Here is a 21,475-nt window from a genome sequence, read left to right on the forward strand (position 1 = left end):
TTATTGGACGAACGATGGCAATCAATGCAATTGGTACATCATTTAGGCTGCATTTTCATCATAAAGTATGAAATATAAAACCTTAAAACTAGCCTGTGCATCCACGCTTTTTCTGAAGCAGCGGAGAGATTCTAGGAGCCCATTTGCTCATAAATCATTTATGTGACAAATGGACAGCTCATACAAAAGTAGGGTACCGTGTGGAAGAACTGTGATAAAATTAGCAAAAATACTGTGAAGTGCAAACTGTGCTGCCAATTTTTCTTTTAATAAGTCAACTTATATGATGATGATGAGGCCAAATGAAGAAACATCAAAGCGGCATTTTCAGCTTTGCCGCGGGGTTCCGACATACAGTGCAACCGCAAGCGAGCTGAAGTTTAATTTCGTGAACAGTTGCTTAAATGACGACTGTAATTCAGAAGGGCTGTGCTTTAGGGTAAATTTCTTTGAATGTTTCATTTGAAAGAATAACTAGAGGTCGCAAAAGCTACATCAAATGCTTCCAAGCCCCAAAGGTGTAATGAAATATATATAACAATTAAACAAACTGAGTTTTTTCCTACACAGCATGATTCCATAATTCCATTAACACCTTCAGTACTTTCAAAACAAATTAAACAGCACAATTCAATGACATACAGTCGTTTAATCACAGCTATATTCTGTTTTATAGTTACACAAATTTAAATGCTGTGTAATAATAATCATCTTGTTGCAATAGCAAGTTACCTGCAGATGCTACATAAGGAGGACTGTTGTTACATGACACACAGAATTATTCCTTTCAATACATTTTACCATATTAAATAAGGTACGCTTTGTTTTGAAGTTTGAGAAGTACATTCTATGGACACAAGTGTTTAAAATATTAGCAAGCTAGCTAGCAGCCTAGCTAGCACCCCATATTAAACTACACTACTGAAGGCACGCTGGTTAGAGTGAATAAAGCAAAAAGAGTGGACCAGCCTGCTTACGATATCATGAATATCAGGTTACATAGACTCTTAACTCTGAACAGGTCGCTCCTTAGGTAATCCATGCACTTCCTTCGTCACATACGGTCTTCCATAACAAGCGTGCTTCGGTTTTACAAAACTATTTCATGAATATATTCACAGTACTAGCAAAACAGCAAACACCCTATGATATTAAACTACATTCTGAAACATTTTCATTGTAACGAATAACGTAAGAAACTTTGGAAACATAGTATCTTGCTTAGCGTATTTAATTCAACCGTACTGGCAAGGTGCCAGTACGGTTGAATTAAATATCATAACTGGTGGGCTGGGAAGCATAAAAAAAAACAACAAAAACAATATGCTTCCCAGCCCACGGTGGGCTTGGAAGCATAAAAACAGAACGAAAACAATATGCTTGCCAGCCCATGCTGGGCTTGGAAGCATAAATATACATTACTATTTGTTAAATGTGCAGTGTCAAACTGTTGCAACTTATAGCATAATTGCACCAATTAGTCCTTATTACAAGTCCTTATTTCTTTTATATTCCAAGCTTGTTTTTTTTATCTTAAGCGTAGAGTACTTATACTGATTCAAAAAGGCCCAATTAGCCCAGTGCAATTTGGTTAGAAGCATGATTTGAGCACAACGACCCATTTATTGGATACCTACCTTCCATCTTTGTTTCCAGCAGCAGGTCTGAGAAAATGTTTGATTTTCAAGGTCAGATAATATTATAATAAGGGAATTTTGTGGAAAGAATGTTAGCCATACCAATAGCATCTTTTTTTCTGACAGAGGAGATGTGTCGGGATAGTACATGGATTGCTTTTAAAAGTTTTTTTTTAATTGGGAATTTAGATAAAAAAAAAAAAAATATATATATATATATATATATATATATATATATATACCGATAATATGCCCATAATCAAAAATTTGCAAATATCGGCCCTGATTATCTAACAACCAGATAATCGGTCGACCCCTACTGAGCATCCCATGAGAATACCTGTAGCCATCCTCTCTGCCTTAAGACATGTTGCTATAAGCCCAGTGTTTGAGGTCTTTGTGTTTCCACTCTAGGCATCAACTGAGTACATACCTCACAACTCACTTGCTTTCACTTATTGTTTATGACTCTGCAAATGGGGCCTTCCTTTTGTGGTTTGAAAACAAAGTTGTTTTAGAGCCACTAAAATCAGTTGAGCACTGGAAGAAAGAGAAAGCAATACTCTTGATTGAAATTTTTTCATCAGGATGTGAAAGAATGTTTCCACCTTTGTGAAGATGAGGATCATGATGTCACTTCCAGGGCAGGGTTTCAAGGCCATAGTGAAAACCCACAAACTGTTGATGGATGTCAGGTTATGGTTAGTCTATGTGTGGCTTAATGACACACCTTCACCCACCAGCTTGTTATCCACTAACTGAACAAAGGCCAGGAAATCTGACCTTTTTAAGTGAACAAACCCAAAACATAGTATTTGAAAATGTCAGTAATTATGTATGTAGATGAACCTGAATACAGGAACATGAGCAGTAAACGATACAATGCTGTACTTTACATGTTTCATTTGAACTTGTTGGCTTCTAATCATTAATTATAATTCAGATATCAGAGTACATCCTTCGGATGTATGCATGTACACATGCAATTACTTAACACTTTGCCCAAAAATTGAAAATATTGTTTAAATTACATTATATTATTGGCATCTAGCAGACACTTTTATCCAGAGCGACTTACATGGGTAACGTAAAAAAAAAAAAAGGAAAAAAATTGTAACCTATTTATACCACTAGATATTTATTGAGGCAATTCTGGGTTAAGTACCCTGCCCAAGGGTACAACAGCCATTGGGGTATCGAACCAGCAACCTTTCAGTTATGAGCCCTGCATCTACAAACATTAAAATATTGCAAGTCAACCCCAAGTCTGTCTAGTCTGTCCAACTTACAGAGCCTAAGCAAGCCAATTCTGTCAATGTGTTGATAGGCCAGGGGTAAAAGAGCACTGGGTAACTCATTACCGCACCCATACTGAGGGCATACACCCTCCATGACCATGGGAGGTAGGACATGCTGCTCTCAGGACTGTCAGAGGAAGTGTTTCACTGGTCGCAGCATAAAGTCATCACTGACACTGGCTGCATGCCCAAAGACAAGGTCAGTGCTGGGCCGAGATCAAACCCCTAAGGACGATGCATTGTGTGTCAGAGCCTTCTACCTCTTTGATTGGCTGACAGTCCAGCAATGCTGCAGTGTCATTGTACTTCATGCTATGTTGGGATAACCCAGTCTTCCCCACAGTTCCAAGCTGTATGTTAAATATGTTTGATTTCTATATCAGGCAGCATAGTTTAGCTTTGTTTATGTACAGATGCCAATATGTGGTTTGTTTGAAAACTTTCACATAGTTTCATTGCCATGGTTACTGAGAAATGACCACCAAAGTCCCAGCTAATGTTGATAACATTGCGTAATATGGAGTTTACACAGCTCTCTCAGTCAGTCACCACCTATGCAGACACTGATTGCTCAGAAGCCGCAGTCTGCATGATTATACATGTACATTTGTGTGTTTTGTACTTGTGTGCTCAGGCTTAGAAAGCCCATAAAATGGGCATTTCAAATGAGTGTTTTTAATTAGTGCACAATTTTGAAGGAAAATGACATTGAAATATATTTTTAAAAATGAAGCATAGTAAAGGAAAGCTGACTGTACAATCTCATACTACATTACAGTTGCACATCTCACGTTGAGGAGGGCCAATCTCAACGACCAATCCTGGGGATAGGGTTGACTAGGAATGACAAGAGGTCCAGATCTTAATCCTGCCCACCTGCCCCCCACCCCAGACTGGAATCACCCCACCCCACTCCATGAATGCCCAGGCAGCAGAGGCAATGTTCCAATGCCCAGGCTCCTCCCACTGGCAGTGGGCAGGCACCCCATCCTGCTGTCCTACTCAGAGGCCTTTCTCCTCCACGATGGTCTTCTGGGCAGAGTACAGCTGGCCAATGGAGACCTGCACAGGAGACAGACGGACATTCATGTCAAATGAGAGGCCTTTTAGAACCCCTTAAAGCTCTCATCAAACATTCAAAAGTAAGTATTAGAAAAACTGCAGAGCTAATGTAATGTTTGAGATGTGGCCACATAGCAAGACAGCAGTGCTCACTGCATTGGTGCAGTTTGTCTCAACAGCACGTAAAAGTTCTGAGGTTCAGTGTGTGTGAATGTGAGGACCTTGTTGTGTTCCCACTTCATTCCAGGGTGATGGTGCAGTGAATGGGAGGAGCAGTGAGCACTAAGACATGATTGGCCTGCATCTTCCATTGGAAGTGGGTGTATCAGGTATGAAAGAGTTACTGATGACCACAACTCTTATACTTCTGTGTGCAACAGCCGTGAGCTTATATCATGAGTTGAGATCAAAGGGTTGCAATATTCTTTGCATCTATTTGACATTTTGTAAGATTTGTACTGCCCATAAATGTGTACATTTTTCTGCAGCCATATTGTATGGATGGCTTTGCACACAGAGCAGAAGTGGCTGATGGGAAAGCTCCTCCTCTTGCTGTGACATGCAGAACCCCTGCAGTGCTGGACCTGTGGCCTATGGCTTCAAACTCTCATACTCCAGCGTACCACGCTGGTCAAGAGGGGACTCCGACAACATCCATCTCCACCTGCCTGCACACACTTATCCTGCCCCCCTGATCACTGCCTTGCCCAACAGCAGTTTCCTGTTGCATTCACCACCTGATGAGACTGCACACTCCATCACCGGCTGGCTGCGGAAACTGCGCAAGCTCAGCTCGTCCTGTGGTAAGCCTCCCTTTCTTTCAGTGATCCTGACACATGTGGCCCAACTCAATAACTCTGACAAACTACATTGGGGAGCTGAAGAAAGCCAGAAAGCCAGTCCCTGGTGCTGCTTCTCCAACAGAACCACAGCACAGCCTGTTCTACTTATGGTCCTGGCACCCAAAGTACACAGAAAATAACAGGAACACCACAGCATCTGTTTGAGACTTTCAATGTGTTATAAGAGTGTATAGGGAGCCAATCATTAGACTAATGTAGCAAAGCACAGCACAACAAATGCCACTCTGTCTGTGAAGATCCTTCAGAAAAACTACACACAATTACACAATTTAGTGGAGAAATGGTTTCTTTTAGCAATTCAGAGTGGTTGGAAGACCACAGGAACTTGTGCACATACAGTAGATACTACTACACTAAAGTGAAAGGTAGGGTAGAGACTGCTAGGACCAGGCTGAAGATGGGGGTGTGTGGTTGTGTGAGCTCCTTTATACACCAGGGTGATGGATTCGTTAAACAGAAACATTAAGGTCTGTATAGCAGCTGCCTCCCTCTGACCAGGGCCATCTGCCTCTGCCCAGTGTGTATGCGAGTGTGTGTTGTGGGAGCAGAGTATTGCACACACAGGGCACAAAGGAAGATTCTTTCTCATCTTCCAGTCATGTTCCTTCAAACTGATATCCTTTCTCTGTTGGAAATTTATTTAGCCTCAACTGTCCGCTTAAAGGACGTAGGCTGGGTGAGTGGTGCCCCTGCTGACTGGATGATTCATGCAGCTGATGGCTTGACGACTTACGGGATTGGTTTGTGGCTCTCAGGAGTGAGCACAGAAGAGTGTGTGGCGCATGAAATGAAGGTGCATATATAAACATGAGCAGAAAATGATTTTATATGTCTTGACAATACTGCTTGTCCTGACATAATTATACATCCTGACATTAGTTTTTAAAGAGACCTGTCGAAGGCATTATTAATGGGGAGATTATAATTGTTCTCTTCTAGCCATTTAAGTAGTCAGTGAGCAAGGATGTGCAGCCCCTAGTATGTGGGAGTCTGCTTGCACTGTCAGAGGTGTAGTAACCGCAAATTAATGAGATCCCCTGGGGTTTGGGATGGAACCTTTACAAAACCACTGCTTATCACATGCTGGATGTTAGTGGTGTCTGCCAGTTAGTCCCAATAAGAGACTGATGATTAGCAAACCAAGGACCATCCCTGGATTAAGGCTTACTTTTCCAGCAATGGCTTGCTATTTGCAGCTTTTTATGGTTAAATTCCCCCCTCACTGGAAAGTGTAGTATTAGCACAATAAATAACATTCCAAAAATAATTTTATGATAGCAATAAAACACCACAATTTGGTGCATTATGTACCAGTAACCAATACATTCTCTTCACTTAGTACACACCAGATAGGTGTGTTTCCAATCCAAATCTATAAAAAAAATCCCTGTGCCTCCCTGTGAAACAATTCAAAACCTACACAGTGTTGTCTTTCTGCAAGTTTACACAGGATTTTTGACTCCACCCAATCTCCCATAACTCCAGCCCCATGTTCCCTCTTTAATTTTCCAAAGCCAAACACCAGCACATCAGTCACACTCCTGCTACAGGAGGGGACATCTTTAATATGAAGAGGAAGGATGCTGCACACCCAGTCCTGATGATATCTTCCAGCTGTGGCTGGGACATCTCTCTGCTCCTATATGTGGCCAGCCATTCACTGGGTCGCTCAAAATGCATGTCAGCTGCACTACATATAGCAACGGAATCACTATGTATGAGAGCATTTGTGTGTGCCTGTGATTATGCTTCACTGAGAAAAAATTACAGAACAACCAATTCACAAAAGTGCCAAGTAAGCCTTCGACACACTTCAAGGTAATGTTGGGGGAAGTCGCTTTTAAAATTTATCAGCATGGAAATCCACAGTGCAGCTACATGTGCTTATTGCAGAAGTTATACCTGACCTTCCTTTTTCCTTAAGTACGAAGCTACATTAGCTATGCTTGGTCCTTTGACCCTAAATAGGGTTCTGTGCTGAGAGTCAGCTGGCAACACACTCACCACCTGGTGTCACAATTATTACACACTAGTGAGCAAGAGCCAAGCTTGGCAGCTAGCCTCAAGAGACAACATTAATCATCTTTCTATAATGTCATGTCTTTCTATAATTGACATTACAATACTTGCATGTAATACAGAGCGCCATATGCACACTTATTAGTACTATATATTATGATTTCTCATTATATATTTTTCAAGGATGTTTCAAGTACCTGAAGTGACCCATTCTCACACACTGGCAAACAGGAAAACCCGCCATGTGCAAAGCACATCAGCAGTCTGCATACTGCTGGGGTCTCAACAGGAAGTGACTCCTCTTTACCCAAAGGCCCATGCCAGGCCACACGTAACCACACAGTAATCCAACTGGAACCCGTGCTGCGACTGCACACCTTACCACGTTAACATGTCTGGGGTGTTCAGCCTGCACGTAAATCAGCGTTTCACAAGCACTTGAAGTCATCTCCTGCAGACAAGTCCAAACTAGCTATGCCACTCACATCACAAAACCCTGCAGACAGAAATCAGAGCATTGACTGTGTGACAGCCTGCTCTGCTCTCACAACCAACGTTAATTTTTCACACTGCTGCAAGCCCCAAGCAATACCATCTCTCTCCACTGGCCGGCAGTGAAGGTATGCTGATAACAACACAGTTGCACTGAGCCCTGCTTAATCCTTCCACGGCAGTGATGTACGAAGATAGACATGGAGGTGTAATGCACCCCAACATACTGTAGTTTAGCTGTCCTGCACAGAAATAATTTTTTGCTGGATTTCAGAACCTAACAGCATGAATTGAACAGGGAAATTATTTGTGGTTGTTCTGATGCAATGAGGATATAAAGCAAATTGCTGAAACACCTGTAAAACTTTTCAAATCTGTTCATTCAAGTAAAGTATAGAAAATACATAAACAATACATCCTTGCTAAAAAAGCATTTTCAGTGACGTTTTCTGCAGGGCACGTGCTACAGGCAGACCCTCAATCTGGAGGGAAGAGAGGCAGCATGGACCCATGCACCCCCTTAAAGGTGGCCAGTCAGACATTTCAGCCCCAATCAGAGGACAGGTAGTAACTGGCAGTATGAGAGGGAGTGAGAGGCCATGCCTCTGGAGCTGTTGCACAGGAGGCTCCTTTTAATTGGCACTTGTGAGGAACAGAGAAGCCTCCAGCTGCTTAGCCACAAACAGCCATCATACCCATTGAGGAAGAAAGGGGCTGTCTTCTGGAATTGCAACAGCCAATAGCATTGCTCTCAGGGAGAAGCCAGCCCACTTGGAGCTACACAGAGAAAGACACAGCAGGTACTTCTCACAAGAGGGGCACAAAATGCAGGAAAACATACATATGCTGCACTAACGCAACATGGCTGTAAAGATAAATGAGAAATAGCTAATAGAAGAAGCTCCTGTGCATCTGTTGACTCCTGGAGAAGCTGAAGGCTGCAAAAGCCTCAGCAGTAGCTTTTCTCTATCTTCACACCATCACTTCAACATCTGCCTCAGAAAATAGTGAGAGCTCACCCCCGCCCCACAAATCCTCCCCAATATCCCTCTGTACTAAAACTCTCCCGCATGACCAGGGGCCTGCAGGAATCATTACAGTCCTTTGGCAGATGCTTTCATGCAGGACAACTTACATACTCCACACCGCCGCCCTCGAATCAGCAGCAAAAATGCAGGAGCATAGCTTAAGATGCAGTGACACTACAGACCCCAGACTCCACCAAACTCTCCCATACAGCAGAAGTGGGGGGAGCACCACATACAGGGGAGCTGTCAGCTCTCAACACACTGTAAATGGCTGCTCTCACCCTGCATCTGTGTGTGTGCACCTCTATTAGCAGCTTTGGCAAACAACTAAATAATTAATCAGTGAAAAAGTCACATATTACAATTACTCAATTGGCATAAACAACACGTGTATTCACTGTGCTAAAAGCAATAATCTCACACATACATATATACTCTAGGGCTGGAACGACGCGTCGATGTAATCAATTATGTAAATACGTCGATTTGCATGGAATGCGTCGATGCATCGCACTGCTTACGTTCATCCCCAACTATGGCCGTTCACACTCCCGGACATGCTGAAAATGAGACTTTTTCCCAAAAAGCCCGAACCCGATCGTGCAAAGTCTGGGAATTTTTTAAACAGAGACCTAATAAAATGGTGCTCTGCACGCTTTGTAAAACTGAAATTGCCTACCAGAGCAGCACAACTGCTATGCACAAGCATCTCAAAAGAAAACATCCTGGGGCTCTCCGACCTCAAAACAACGAGACAGGATTGATTGATACCAATGCAATTACCGATTCTGCTTATCGGTCCGATTCTTTATTGATCCCTTATTGATTCCTGATCAATTTTCTGTGTGGAAAAAAAACGTAGGCCTACACAGGTTTTCAGCATCAATGCAGCTGTTTTATTATCTCTGAGTGTAGAATGTCTGCCTAATAACATTTGAACATGTTAAAATAAATTACAATACTCCTTTTCTTGAAAGGATATAACTTGGAAAATATAAAACTGATTGATAAAATAAACAATTCTAACTAGCTAGCTATCTAAAACTGTGAGGCAAGTTGGCAACGACCACCAACACTGCAGCAATGCCTATGGTTTGCGTTGTTTACGGCTGTTCCAACCAATCAAATCAGGAAAAAAACAAGGGCTACTTTCGAGTCCCGAAAATAGTGGTACACAAAGGGGAGAAGTTTAAAAAACTCAGAGAAATGGCAGCAGACATGGATCAAAAACCTCCGTCTTAAGTCTGGTGGAATGGAGTCTGACAATGCTCGTGTATGCAGTGACCACTTCATGAAAGATAAGGCTAAAGTCATTTTGTTACCTACATAGCTAGCTAAAACTGACAAAAAATACAGACCAGGGTGGTGATATCGCAGGAAACATAGCTAGCTACATCTGTGGAACTCCTAATACTCATTACACAACCCACAGTACTGATTGCATTGCGTCTGTGGGAAGGTAACATTCAATTCCTAACAATCTGGTTTGCAAAGGTTCTTTTTTCAGGAAGTTAGTATAGCTGCAGAACAAACACCACAGGGTGATAATATCGCAGATGTAGCTAGGTATGTTTCCTATGATATCACCACCCTAGTCTGTATTTGTCGTCGTTTTAGCTAGTTATGTCCTAAAATCTTTTTTGCACTATTCATGTTGGGCTGAATTTATGTTGGACTCATGGATATTTGTATTAATGATAGATGCCTTTTAATCCTTGGCACTTTTTTATGCTGGTAAATTTTTATTTATAAAATAAATATTTTTATGAGAAAATGCTTGAATAAAAGGTTGAAAGATTAATGGTAGAATTTATGGTTATTATTTATTCATTTATCTAATTATTTCATTTATTATTATTATTATTATTATTATTATAATTATTATTATTATTGACCAAAAGATTAATCGACTAATCTGGAAAAAATCTATAGATTAATCGATAAAAATAATCGGTAGTTGCAGCCTAAATATACTCACATTAATGTATGTATACACTCACAATCATGCATACGCAATCCATGCTGGTTGAAAATTTTTCATCAACAGGAGTATACAGTAGCATCAAAGATATGAAGAAAAAATTGACCCGTTAGGAACTAGTATGAAAAACCAGGACATTCCAGGATGTTTCCTGTGTGCCTGACACACACCTGGCCAGGGCAGGAGCAGCAGTAGTGAGGAGAGGTGAGCACACATATTCCCAGATGTATTTTGAGATGAATGTGGGCTGGGACTGTGTGTGTGCATGTGTGCACATGCATGTTTACACGTCTCCACCAGAGAGCAGTGGCATCCCATGAGACAAAGACAATTTCACTGGCTCAGATCAACATGCATTCTTCTCCATCCTTTTTTTTCTTATAGGTGCGTTTTAGATTGATATAGTGACAGCACACTACCCTTCAAAGAGCCAAATGCAGAAGAGGGTGGGATGGGGCATGGCCCTCTAAAATTTCTGGCAGCACTGCAGTAGTCTTTTCCCTGCTGCACAACAAATACTTCCCTTTCTCTACACACACTCGCTCACTTACATACACTCAGACACATACACAAACTCAGTTACTCTTACTCACTCACATACACTCAGAAAAACACACACACCACAGCACAACACCCATTACACAACACACAGCCCAACACACACTATACAGCACACAACACACACTATACAGTTGACGCACATGCTGCGTTCCATTTGAACTGGGAAGTCAGAATTTCCGAGTTCCCAGTTGGAAATTTCAGCTGGAACGCCCCCTGAAGTCGGATTTCTGACTTGGAAAGTCGGAGGAACCTCACCAACCCCTACTTCAAAATCCAATATGGCTGTTCCAGGCATCAACAGTAGTAAAAGCTGTAGTATTATACTGTTCATTAGCACTTATTTGTGTCTCATTAAATCAGTCGTATACACAGTACTGTCTAACATCTATCTGTGGACATGTTGCTATGGTGTCCTCAGTATGCGCAAAATACCACGTAATGTGTTGTTATCAACAGGTATTGTGGCTAACGATGGCGGGTCAGGGGTAGCTAGCTAGCTTAACAGTAGTTGTCACAACAGGTTGCTTGCAGTGTCTGTGGTAAAATTAACTATTTGGTTAGAAGAGACGTGATGAGGCTGTATTAGTTTGATAGATAACTAACTATTAGTAATATGACAGTTGAGCACAGTGCGTGAAAGCCAAATTAGCTAGCTAGTAAGCTACCTAGCTTTCTACGTTCATTGTTTTTTATTGTATGGGCAATCTCAAGGCTACAAGTCCATCTCCAAAGACCTGAATGTTCCTGTGTCTACCGTGCGCAGTGTCATCAATAGGTTTAAAGCCCATGGCACTGTAGCTAACCTCCCTAGATGTGGACGGAAAAGAAAAATTGACGAGAGATTTCAACGAAAGATTGTGCGGATGGTGGATAAAGAACCTCGACTAACATCCAGACAAGTTCAAGCTGTCCTGCAGTCCGAGGGTACAACAGTGTCAACCCGTACTATCCGTCGGTTTCTGAATGAAAAGGGACTCTATGGTAGGATACCCAGGAAGACTCCACTTCTGACCCAGAGACATAAAAAAGCCAGGCTGGAGTTTGCTAAAACTTACCTGAGAAAGCCAAAAACATTTTGGAAGAATGTTCTCTGGTCAGATGAGACAAAAGTAGAGCTTTTTGGGAAAAGGCATCAACATAGAGTTTACAGGAAAAAAAACGAGGCCTTCAAAGAAAAGAACACGGTCCCCACAGTCAAACATGGCGGAGGTTCCCTGATGTTTTGGGGTTGCTTTGCTGCCTCTGGCACTGGACTGCTTGACCGTGTGCATGGCATTATGAAGTCTGAAGACTACCAACAAATTTTGCAGCGTAATGTAGGGCCCAGTGTGAGAAAGCTGGGTCTCCCTCAGAGGTCATGGGTCTTCCAGCAGGACAATGACCCAAAGCACACTTCAAAAAGCACTAGAAAATGGTTTGAGGGAAAGCACTGGAGACTTCTAAAGTGGCCAGCAATGAGTCCAGACCTGAATCCCATAGAACACTTGTGGAGAGATCTGAAAATGGCAGTTTGGAGAAGGCACCCTTCAAATCTCAGGGAGCTGGAGCAGTTTGCCAAAGAAGAATGGTCTAAAATTCCAGCAGAGCATTGTAAGAAACTCATTGATGGATACCGGAAGCGGTTGTTCGCAGTTATTTTGTCCAAAGGTTGTGCTACCAAGTATTAGGCTGAGGGTGCCAATACTTTTGTCCGGTCTAGCTATGTGTTTGTTTGCAAGGGGATATTTGTCATTGTTGATACTGTCGATATTACATTCTGCTGACAAATTGTTGATATTTGTCAGCAGAATGTGAAAGTAGCTAGCTAGTTACGTTTATTGTTTTGTTTGTATTGTAGCTAGCTAGATTTGTGTTTGTAAGGTGGTCTTTGTACTTTTCAGCTGAATGTGCAAGTAGCTAGCTAGTTAATTTGGCTTTCATGCACTTTGCTAGCTAGCTATCAAACAAATACAACTTCATCATGTCTCTTCTAAACAAATGGTTAATTTTAACATTCATACCGCAAGCCAAGGTATTGACTCCTGATCTTAAGTACCGTTTGCTTGCTAGCTAGCTAGCAACTTAATGTTAGTTAACTAGCTAGCGTTAAGTGCGTCAGGCCATTCATTCATTAGTTGATATAACTTCTATGATGTTTTTGAGGTGGACCTTTGTTCTGTAGTTGTCTATATTCCAAAAGAGCAAGCACAACAAAGGTTTTCCTGAAGGCGTCCATCTTCCTTTTCCAACTTGTACTTGTACACAGTCAACTCAGGTGTGACATCATTCCCAGCTCCAACGTCCAATTTCTGAGGCAAATGGAACGCAGCAACGCTATCTCAGGTGGCAGCGGTCGAGTCGTGCTTTCAGATTCTTCATCTACAACATCCAAAGAATCCGCTCCCATCTCACTACATATTCTACCCCAACCCAACCGTTTCACTGTTCACAGTCACAATCCCTGTCTGTACTGGTCTCTCAGTGGTGGAATGAACTTACGACAGCGGAATCACTGGCCATCTTCCAACGCAGAATGAAAATCCACTTCTGCAGACTGTATCTCGGTTCCACTTCTATCCCCACCTTGAATAGTGTTATGCTCACACTCACTGGTCTGGGAGTGTTGTGAGCCTGCGTCTTATAAGAGCGTCTGTTAAATGCATGTAATGTAATGTAATACAGCCTACCCACACCACAACACACACTATACAGCACATACCACAACACCCAATATACAACACCCAGTATCCATGCTGCACAATTGCTGGCTGAGAGCTGTGTATTGTGCTTGATATTTTGAGATGGGAGTGACTCCCTGGGTTCCACAGATTGATCTATTTCTGGTATTCAGTGAAATGGTCCTGAGCGTCATGGTGTGTAGCCACCTGCACTGGTGGTGAGTCTTATAACTGATTCATCAGCCTTAACAGGAAAAAAAAACACCTTTACGTGCCTGCTTCTCAGCACCTTAAAGGCAGACAAACTCAATTACACACAGAAACCTGTGTTTATTTGCTTAAGGATCCACTTCACGAGTGTGTGTGTGCATGTGTGCGTGTACTGTGTGTGTGTGTGCGTGCACGCAAGTGTAAGTGCAAGTGTGGTTGAGACCATCTTGCATGTTGAGGCAGGCCTCTGCATAATCACACACCCCAACAGCAGCCAGGAAGCGCACCTCCACCCATGTCCAGAGGTATCACAGCTCTTGCATCATAACATCCCTTGCAGTACTACACGGTCCCGTCCCACAATGCACAGCCTGACACCCCGTACCACAGACACAAGAGGGCAGCACGCTACCTTGCTAGGGATTGAAACTTCAGTCCTGTCAACTGAGCCATCCGCCTCCTGCAAGTTTAGATAAATACACCGCAAAAAGATAGCACAGACAGTGCACCCCTGCTCTTCCCAGTGCTGGCTTCATCCTTCAGCCAGCAGAGTCAGACAGTGCTCTTACAGCACCACTCTGCTCTGACATATTCATTGAAAAATGTCTGAATACCAAGGCAGAGCCATGTTAGCAGAGCAATTAGAGTGGTGTTAATTGTATGCAGCAGTGAAACAGCTCGTACACAGGCCTGTGACACAGTGGTGGGTACCTGCACAGGAGGATGTAGTCAGCAAGCAGGGAGACTCAGTGCTAATGCAGCACACCACATGCCAGTGTCTGGTTTTCATCACTTTCCTGCTGTGTGTTCACAGCGTGGCCATTTAAACTGCTCACTGCATGCACCAGCCTTCTGCCCCTCTGCACTTACCGTGTTTACAATGTTTCTACTCCAATAGAATCTCTGCTAGAGGGAAGGAGAGTGAGTCTTACAGATTGATGACAGGCACACTAATGATGCAAGGGACAGGTGGCCATAAACTGTGAGAGAACAAAGTAGCAAATACTACTGAAGAACACACACACATGCACGCACACACACACACACACAAACACACACTTCCATCCAACACAGCAGGAGTAACCCACGCCCTCCCTTTCTCCTTGCAGATGTGCAGGACACCTCCTCTACACAGTAAAGCAGCAATCTGAACATCTGCTGGTGGACAGACTGGATATGAGGCAGGATGAGTGCCTCGTGCACCCTGTGTAGTGCTCCCTTTACAGCTGTAATCTTCAGCAGCACATATGCCCTTCAAACCGCTAAGGCAGCATCACCCCCCAGGTTTCGATATGTCATGTCTTGTGTCAGACTCAAATTTCATTGTTAGACAAGACAAAGGGACAAGATTTGTGTTTGAAAAAATTATTTTAGACAACGGAATCCTTTCAAGGTCGTGCTTATTTTCAGCCAGTGACATGCTGATCTCTTGGACACTCCATTGCTCTTGCTACAAAACTCTTTTGACCTCCTTTGACCTGAAAGCTGTCTGCACTCCTACAACCCACAAAGCGGGAAACCAGCTGGACACCATCCTGACACGTAACTGTAACACTGACAACCTCCTTGTCATTCCGCTACACATATCAGATAACTACTTTGTTGTTCATGTTGTGAGTCCCTCCATCTCCACCGTCCTCCCCTCCTCCTGTTTCTGTTTCTTTTGCTGCAACCTCCGTTTCCTCTCACCCACCCACTTTTCCTCCCTGATCACTGCCTCTCTGCCCCCTCCCAGCCACTTCTCCTCACTAGATGTAGATGACGCCGCTAACACTCTCTGCACCACCCTAATCATCTGTCTCAACAGCATCTGCCCTCTCTCCTCCAGGCCTGCACACGCGACACCCTGTGTCTGGCTTTCTGAGGTTCTCCACGACCATCGGATCAGTCTCAGGGAAGCCGAGAGGAAATGGCGCAAATCCAGAGACCCTGCTGATCTGACTAAGTATCAGTCTCTCCTTTCCTCTTTCTCCTCACACATCTCTACTGCTAAGACCGCTTACTACCAGGACAAAATCAACAGCACCTCAGACACACTTTTCATGATGGTCAACACTCTCCTCTGCCCTCCGCTGCCTCCACTACCCACCTCTCTGACTGCTGATGACTTTGCCACTTTTTTCACTGGAAAGGTGGATGTCATCAGCAGTAAGTTCTCCACTCCACACATTCACAGCCAGTCTCCATCCACATGCAACACACTACTGTCCACATTCTCTCCTATCTCTGAGGCTGACGCCTCTAAGCTGCAACTCTCCAACCGAGCCACCACCTGCCCCCTGAGCCTAATCCCCTCCCTTCTCCTACAGGCTCTCTCTCCCATACTCTTACCTGCACTCACTCACATTATTAACACATCAGTCACCACTGGCTCCTTCCCCACCACATTTAAGCAGGATAGGGTAACTCCACCACTCAAAAAATCTGCGCTTAGCCCCTCCCAAATAGAAGATTACAGACCTGTCTCTCTCATCTCCCGTTCACAGCCCTCTTGTCTGTTGTCGACACCCTGCGGGCAGCAATAGCTGCTTCCGTATCATCGGCCCTCATCCTACTAGACCTGTCTGCTGCATTTGACACATAACCCTTTTCCACCAACGCGAACTACGTGCTAGTTCTGGGCTGGTGCTAGTGCCAGTTCAGAGTTGCTTCAACTTGCAAACCTTCTAAGAATGGGTTTGTTTTTCCACGGGCTAGAGAGCCAACATAGAGCCACGTCATTACGTCACTGTATGTCTGTATACGTCTCCTCTTTCCCGCTAGCGCCAAGCTAGCAGTGGTGGCTGGTGAGCTGGAAACAGGGGAAGCCCAAACACTACCTTTAAATCTATCATTACTTTCAACCTGTTCCCCTTTACCTTCCTCAATTAACAATAAAACAAATATTTCACAAAATAGTCGACATCAATCGCGTAAATGGAGTAAATGATTATGCTTGCAAAACACCGCAGACTGTCTGTAGTTTGTTTGTGTGCTTGCAAAAGCTACAACATGAGATTAATTAACAAGGATGCCAATTATTGATCTAAATTACATTAAATGCTCATGACACATCACAGCTTTTGTGAGGTCTGTGTTCTAAACGTTATTGTTCATTGCACTCAACCTAACCTAAAAGTTTACTCTCAGTAATTTTAATCGATTTAACTTAATTTATCTCTGTTCTGTAATGTGAATTTTGTAACACAAGAAAGCTATAATGCGACACATTTAAGAGAAAGTTTTGGGATTACTTGCCACTTAATTATTCAAATTGCCATCCTGCCAGCTGACCAACAGCTAGCTAGCTAGCCATCAATGTTACGAACGTAACATTGGTGTGAGAAATTAGTAGCTTGCTAAACAGCTAAGAAATACATAGCTGGCTGGCAACAAGGCAAAACGTTGGAAAAATAAAACTGGTTTTTCCTCTTCTATTTTTTAGGCAGACTAGACGATACACTAGCTCTGGTTTTTTTAAAAATGGCGGTCACAAAGTTTTAGTTGGACTTATTGGTCATGATATTCTCGCCCCTGAGGTAGCGGTTCTTTGTTCTAGACCAGAAAAGTGTTGGTGCCGCTCTTGAACCAGTTTTCCTGGCGAGATTAGCTCTGAACCAGCCCTCGAACTGCCTTGGTGGAAAAGGGGCAACAGTGAACCACCAGATCCTCCTGTCCACCCTTGCTGAACTGGGTATCACTGGCACTGCACTTCGAGTCCTACCTCACAGAGAGATCCTATAAGGTATCCTGGAGACTTGGGGACCTCTCTTGGTCTCACTCCACTGACTCCATGTAGCTGCCTGCACCCAGAGAAATACAGACTCTCCCCATCCACAGCCAACCTCTACTCCAAATGGGTATCATTGCTAAAGATTTGTATGAGGCCTGTAAAATAAAAATGTAAATTAAAGATGCCAATCCTTTCAATTTATGCTTAACAACAAATAGATTATGCATTGGATGGAAGGGTAAACTTTCTCCCCAGGGGACACCATAGGCACGCATAGCAGAAGTCTCAGATACAGAAAGAACGAAGAGCCTGGAAGACTGTAATTGCAGGTCCTGGAATGATCGAAGGCCATTCTTTTTAAAAACATCAGATACTGTAAAATGTGAATGCCCTTGCTGCTCCATTGCGAGGAGGCAAACGAACAATTGTTGGTAAGAAGCCTATGATTATGAAAGATGGGAGAATGTGCATGCTATGTTTTTTTAGATTTTGTACACCTTTCTACTAATCGCAAAACTTCGATTAATTGAGTTATTATGGGGCCAAAGTGCAATCTGCAATACTTAAGTGGAATACCCACATAAATAAGATCACTAAGCTTATAAGGTGAAACCATGCTGTCTTCTAATTTCTGCCAAAATACAGGAGTATTAGGATTTAGCCAGACACGACATATCTGAAATGTCAACTACTGGAATAGTTGATGGTAGGTTAGTTTTGTTTATAACAGGGCTTAAAGGCATCAGCGCAATTTACACCAATTTATTTTATACCCTGATAGCTTGCCAAATTGACCAAATAAGTCCAGTATATAATGTATAACTGTAAGGGCATCGTCAACAAAAAACAAAATATCATCTGCATAGAGTGAGATACAATGTTCAGTTTCATGTGTTCATTTTAATAGGGCAAAAGAACTAGGCTGACAGATCGCTTGAGCTAAGGGCTCTAGAGACAAAGCAAATGGAACGGGCGAAAGTGGGCACCTAACGCACCGGGCTGAGCATTTATTACCTGTCAACACCATAGCATAAGAGTAGGCATAAAGTCTTGATCATACTGTATGTTCGCATTCTCCTCCTCCTTGCCACATTATGTGCCTGTACCACCGAAAGGGAAGACATTGAAAAGAAAAAAACCTGAAAATACTTCAACTTGCAAATACTTCTCGTGAACACTCGACTTGTGAACTCAAGTGAAATACTTTTCACTCATAAGAATGCAAGTGGCGTCTAACTCGAAAATATCACGAGGAAATCGGGACATTTCTAAACTCGCAATGATTTCACGTGGCAATGTAACATACTACAAATATAATCATTAATGGTCACGTACTGGGTACTACACTGAAAAACAGCATGCAGTATACAGTATATACTTGTGTAGTACGCAGTACGCAGTACACAGTATGTAGTAGGCGGTTTCGAATACAGCCACTGCAATTTCTGCAGCATACTTTTTGCATCATGTCCTGCCTCCTGCATGCTCCGTCCAGGCGCCACCCCTTGCCTTCCAGCAGGTGAGAATGTGTCTGACATGGACAGTCTCCTGTTGTGTGCTACATGTGTGAAAGGGCAACTCTGTAGATCAGGTCAGTTCATATGCAAAAACGGCTTTTGTAAGTTCTTCTTTACAAAAAGAAGCATTTCAGCTTTGTCACAAGCTAGTCGGTTTCTTTTCTGGTCCACCATGTGAGAAGCTGAGCTGAACAAACGTTCACTGTCTACACTCGTGCAGGGTGCAGACAGGTAACCTTGTGCAACTTCAGCCAGCACAGGAGAGCAGCTCTTATTTGTGCGCCAGAAGATCAACACCTGTTCACTTCTTGGTATCTGCACCTCGGACAGGTAGCTCTGCACCTGCAATGCTGTAGGGCCCCATACGTTATCGGTAAGTGCCCTGTGTGTTTTCAGTAAGTGCCCTATATGTCCACTGTTGCCCCTTTTCCACCAACGCATTTTGAGGGCCGGTTCGGAGCCGGTGCCTAGTCTTCAACCAGTTCTTCACGTTTCGACGGCCAAAGAACCGGCTCTCAGCCAGGAAAACTGGTTCGAGAGCGGCACCAACTTTTTGCTGGTCTAGAACAAAGAACCGCTACGTCAGGGGCTGGGGGCAGGATTATCGTGACCAACTAAAACTTTGTGACTGCCATTTATAAAAAAACGTGTAGTGTAGCGTCTAGTCTGCCTAAAAAGAAGAAGAAAAACCAAAGTTTTATTTTTCAAATGTTTCAAACGTAACATTGATGGGTAGCTAGCTAGCTGTTAGTCAGCTAACATTAGCCAAGCAAGCATAGCTACTAATTTCTCACATCAATGTTACGTTCGACGTTCATATCATTGATGTGGAAAATTAGTAGCTATGCTTGCTTGGGTAATGTTAGCTGACCAACAGCTAGCTAGCCAGCTACCGTAACCTGGGCAACAGTAGCTAATGTTAGCATGCTATTTTCTAACATTGCCATTGCCTCACCTACCAATGTCACTTAACATTTGGCTTCACAAAGGCTAAAATTGTATAAAGTGTAGTGGACAATGAAACAGTATAAAGTGTAGTTTTTTAAAGTACTGTTTTCTTGTTTTTATTGTTGTTGTTTGTTGTGCATAGTGCATAGTGGCGAAACACTATGCTCGCTAAACATTATGCTGGCGAAGCACCGGAGATTGTCTGAAATTTGTGTGCTATTATGAAAGCTACAGCATGAGATTGTTTAACAAGGATGGCAATTTGAATAATTAAGTGGCAACTAATCCCAAAGCTTTCTCTTAAATGTGCCGCATTATAGCTTTCTTGTGCTACAAAATTCAAATTACAGAATGGAGCTAAATTTAGTTAAATCAATTTAAATTACTGAGAATAAACTTTTAGGTTAGGTTGAATGCAATGAACAATAACGTTTAGAACACAGACCTCAGAGCTTCAAAGCCCACATGGGTTTGTAGCTCAATATGACACTACTGTTAAAATCTTCAGCATGGACTTTGCAGTAGTGCGAGTAGTGCGTGCAGTAGTGGGGCACGGAAAGCATTCGAACAGTTACTCCTTCAACACAAGATTTCAGACTGTCACTTTCTTTACACAGAAGCATTCAGACCATCACTTTCCTTACACAGAAGCATTCTGTCATGAAGGTCCATCGGTTTCTCTACAGGCTCCACAGCAGGAGTATACTGCATTCTCCAACTGCAGGAGTGTGCTGTGCAGAAGAGGATTTTTAGAATGAAATTAAACTGTTTTGCCCTTTAGTGTGTTCATTGTCAGTACAGTCCAGCTTTCCAGTTTTAACCGATTTTGCTGTTCAGTAAATCTCTAGAACTGCTGCTGGAATGAAAAGGGTCTTCTGTATGCCACACACTGTAAATACACATGCAAGCAAGTAAGGGTGTGCAAAAATATTGTTTTTTTTTTTTTGATTAATTGTTTTTTAAAATTCGCCCGATTTGATATTGATCTGTAAAATTTATGGATCAATCTTTTAGGCTAATATGCATTTTTTCCAGTTTTCTAGGTTCATTTCAGAAATGGTTAAACATAGCCAGAGAATTAAATAGACAGGCTCTGACATGGCCTGTCGTATTTAAAGGCAATTACTAGCCCCCCCTCATTACATGTCGCTCTCGTTTAACTTTTAACGTTTAACGACCTGGGAACGCATAGAGGAAAACCTGTTGCATCAATTTTTTAAACTGTGATGCGACCTCTCAGTGTTCACCATGGCTAAACCCTACGGTCACACGGACGACACAGAAGAGAGACAAAGCAACCAGCTGCCATTCATTTTCAATGAGAGTTGGCGATTTACAGCGACAAGACACAAGTGGCCTTTGGCTTTGCAACTAGGTGGGGCTAAAATAGACTAGACTCGAGTTCTGTTTTATGCAAATCCTGAGGGATGCAGCGTGACACACGTTGCTGAAACAAATGATGCAACATTTTGGTTCCAGTCAAACATGGA

General features: G+C 42.8%; 1 protein-coding gene across 1 annotated transcript in view; it reads right to left on the reverse strand.

Moving 5' to 3' along the window:
• Positions 1–2,833: 2,833 nt before the first annotated feature.
• The window catches only part of lyrm4 (LYR motif containing 4), a 28,128-nt gene continuing 9,486 nt past the window's right edge, over positions 2,834–21,475 (reverse strand). Inside the window, exon 3 of the mRNA XM_036519071.1 lies at positions 2,834–3,997. Within this exon, the coding sequence (XP_036374964.1) occupies positions 3,938–3,997 (60 nt within the window). The 3' untranslated portion in view covers positions 2,834–3,937. The remainder of the gene's footprint in view (positions 3,998–21,475) is intronic.

Source organism: Megalops cyprinoides, chromosome 24 (assembly GCF_013368585.1).
Source record: "Megalops cyprinoides isolate fMegCyp1 chromosome 24, fMegCyp1.pri, whole genome shotgun sequence".
NCBI classification, from domain to species: Eukaryota; Metazoa; Chordata; class Actinopteri; order Elopiformes; family Megalopidae; genus Megalops; species Megalops cyprinoides.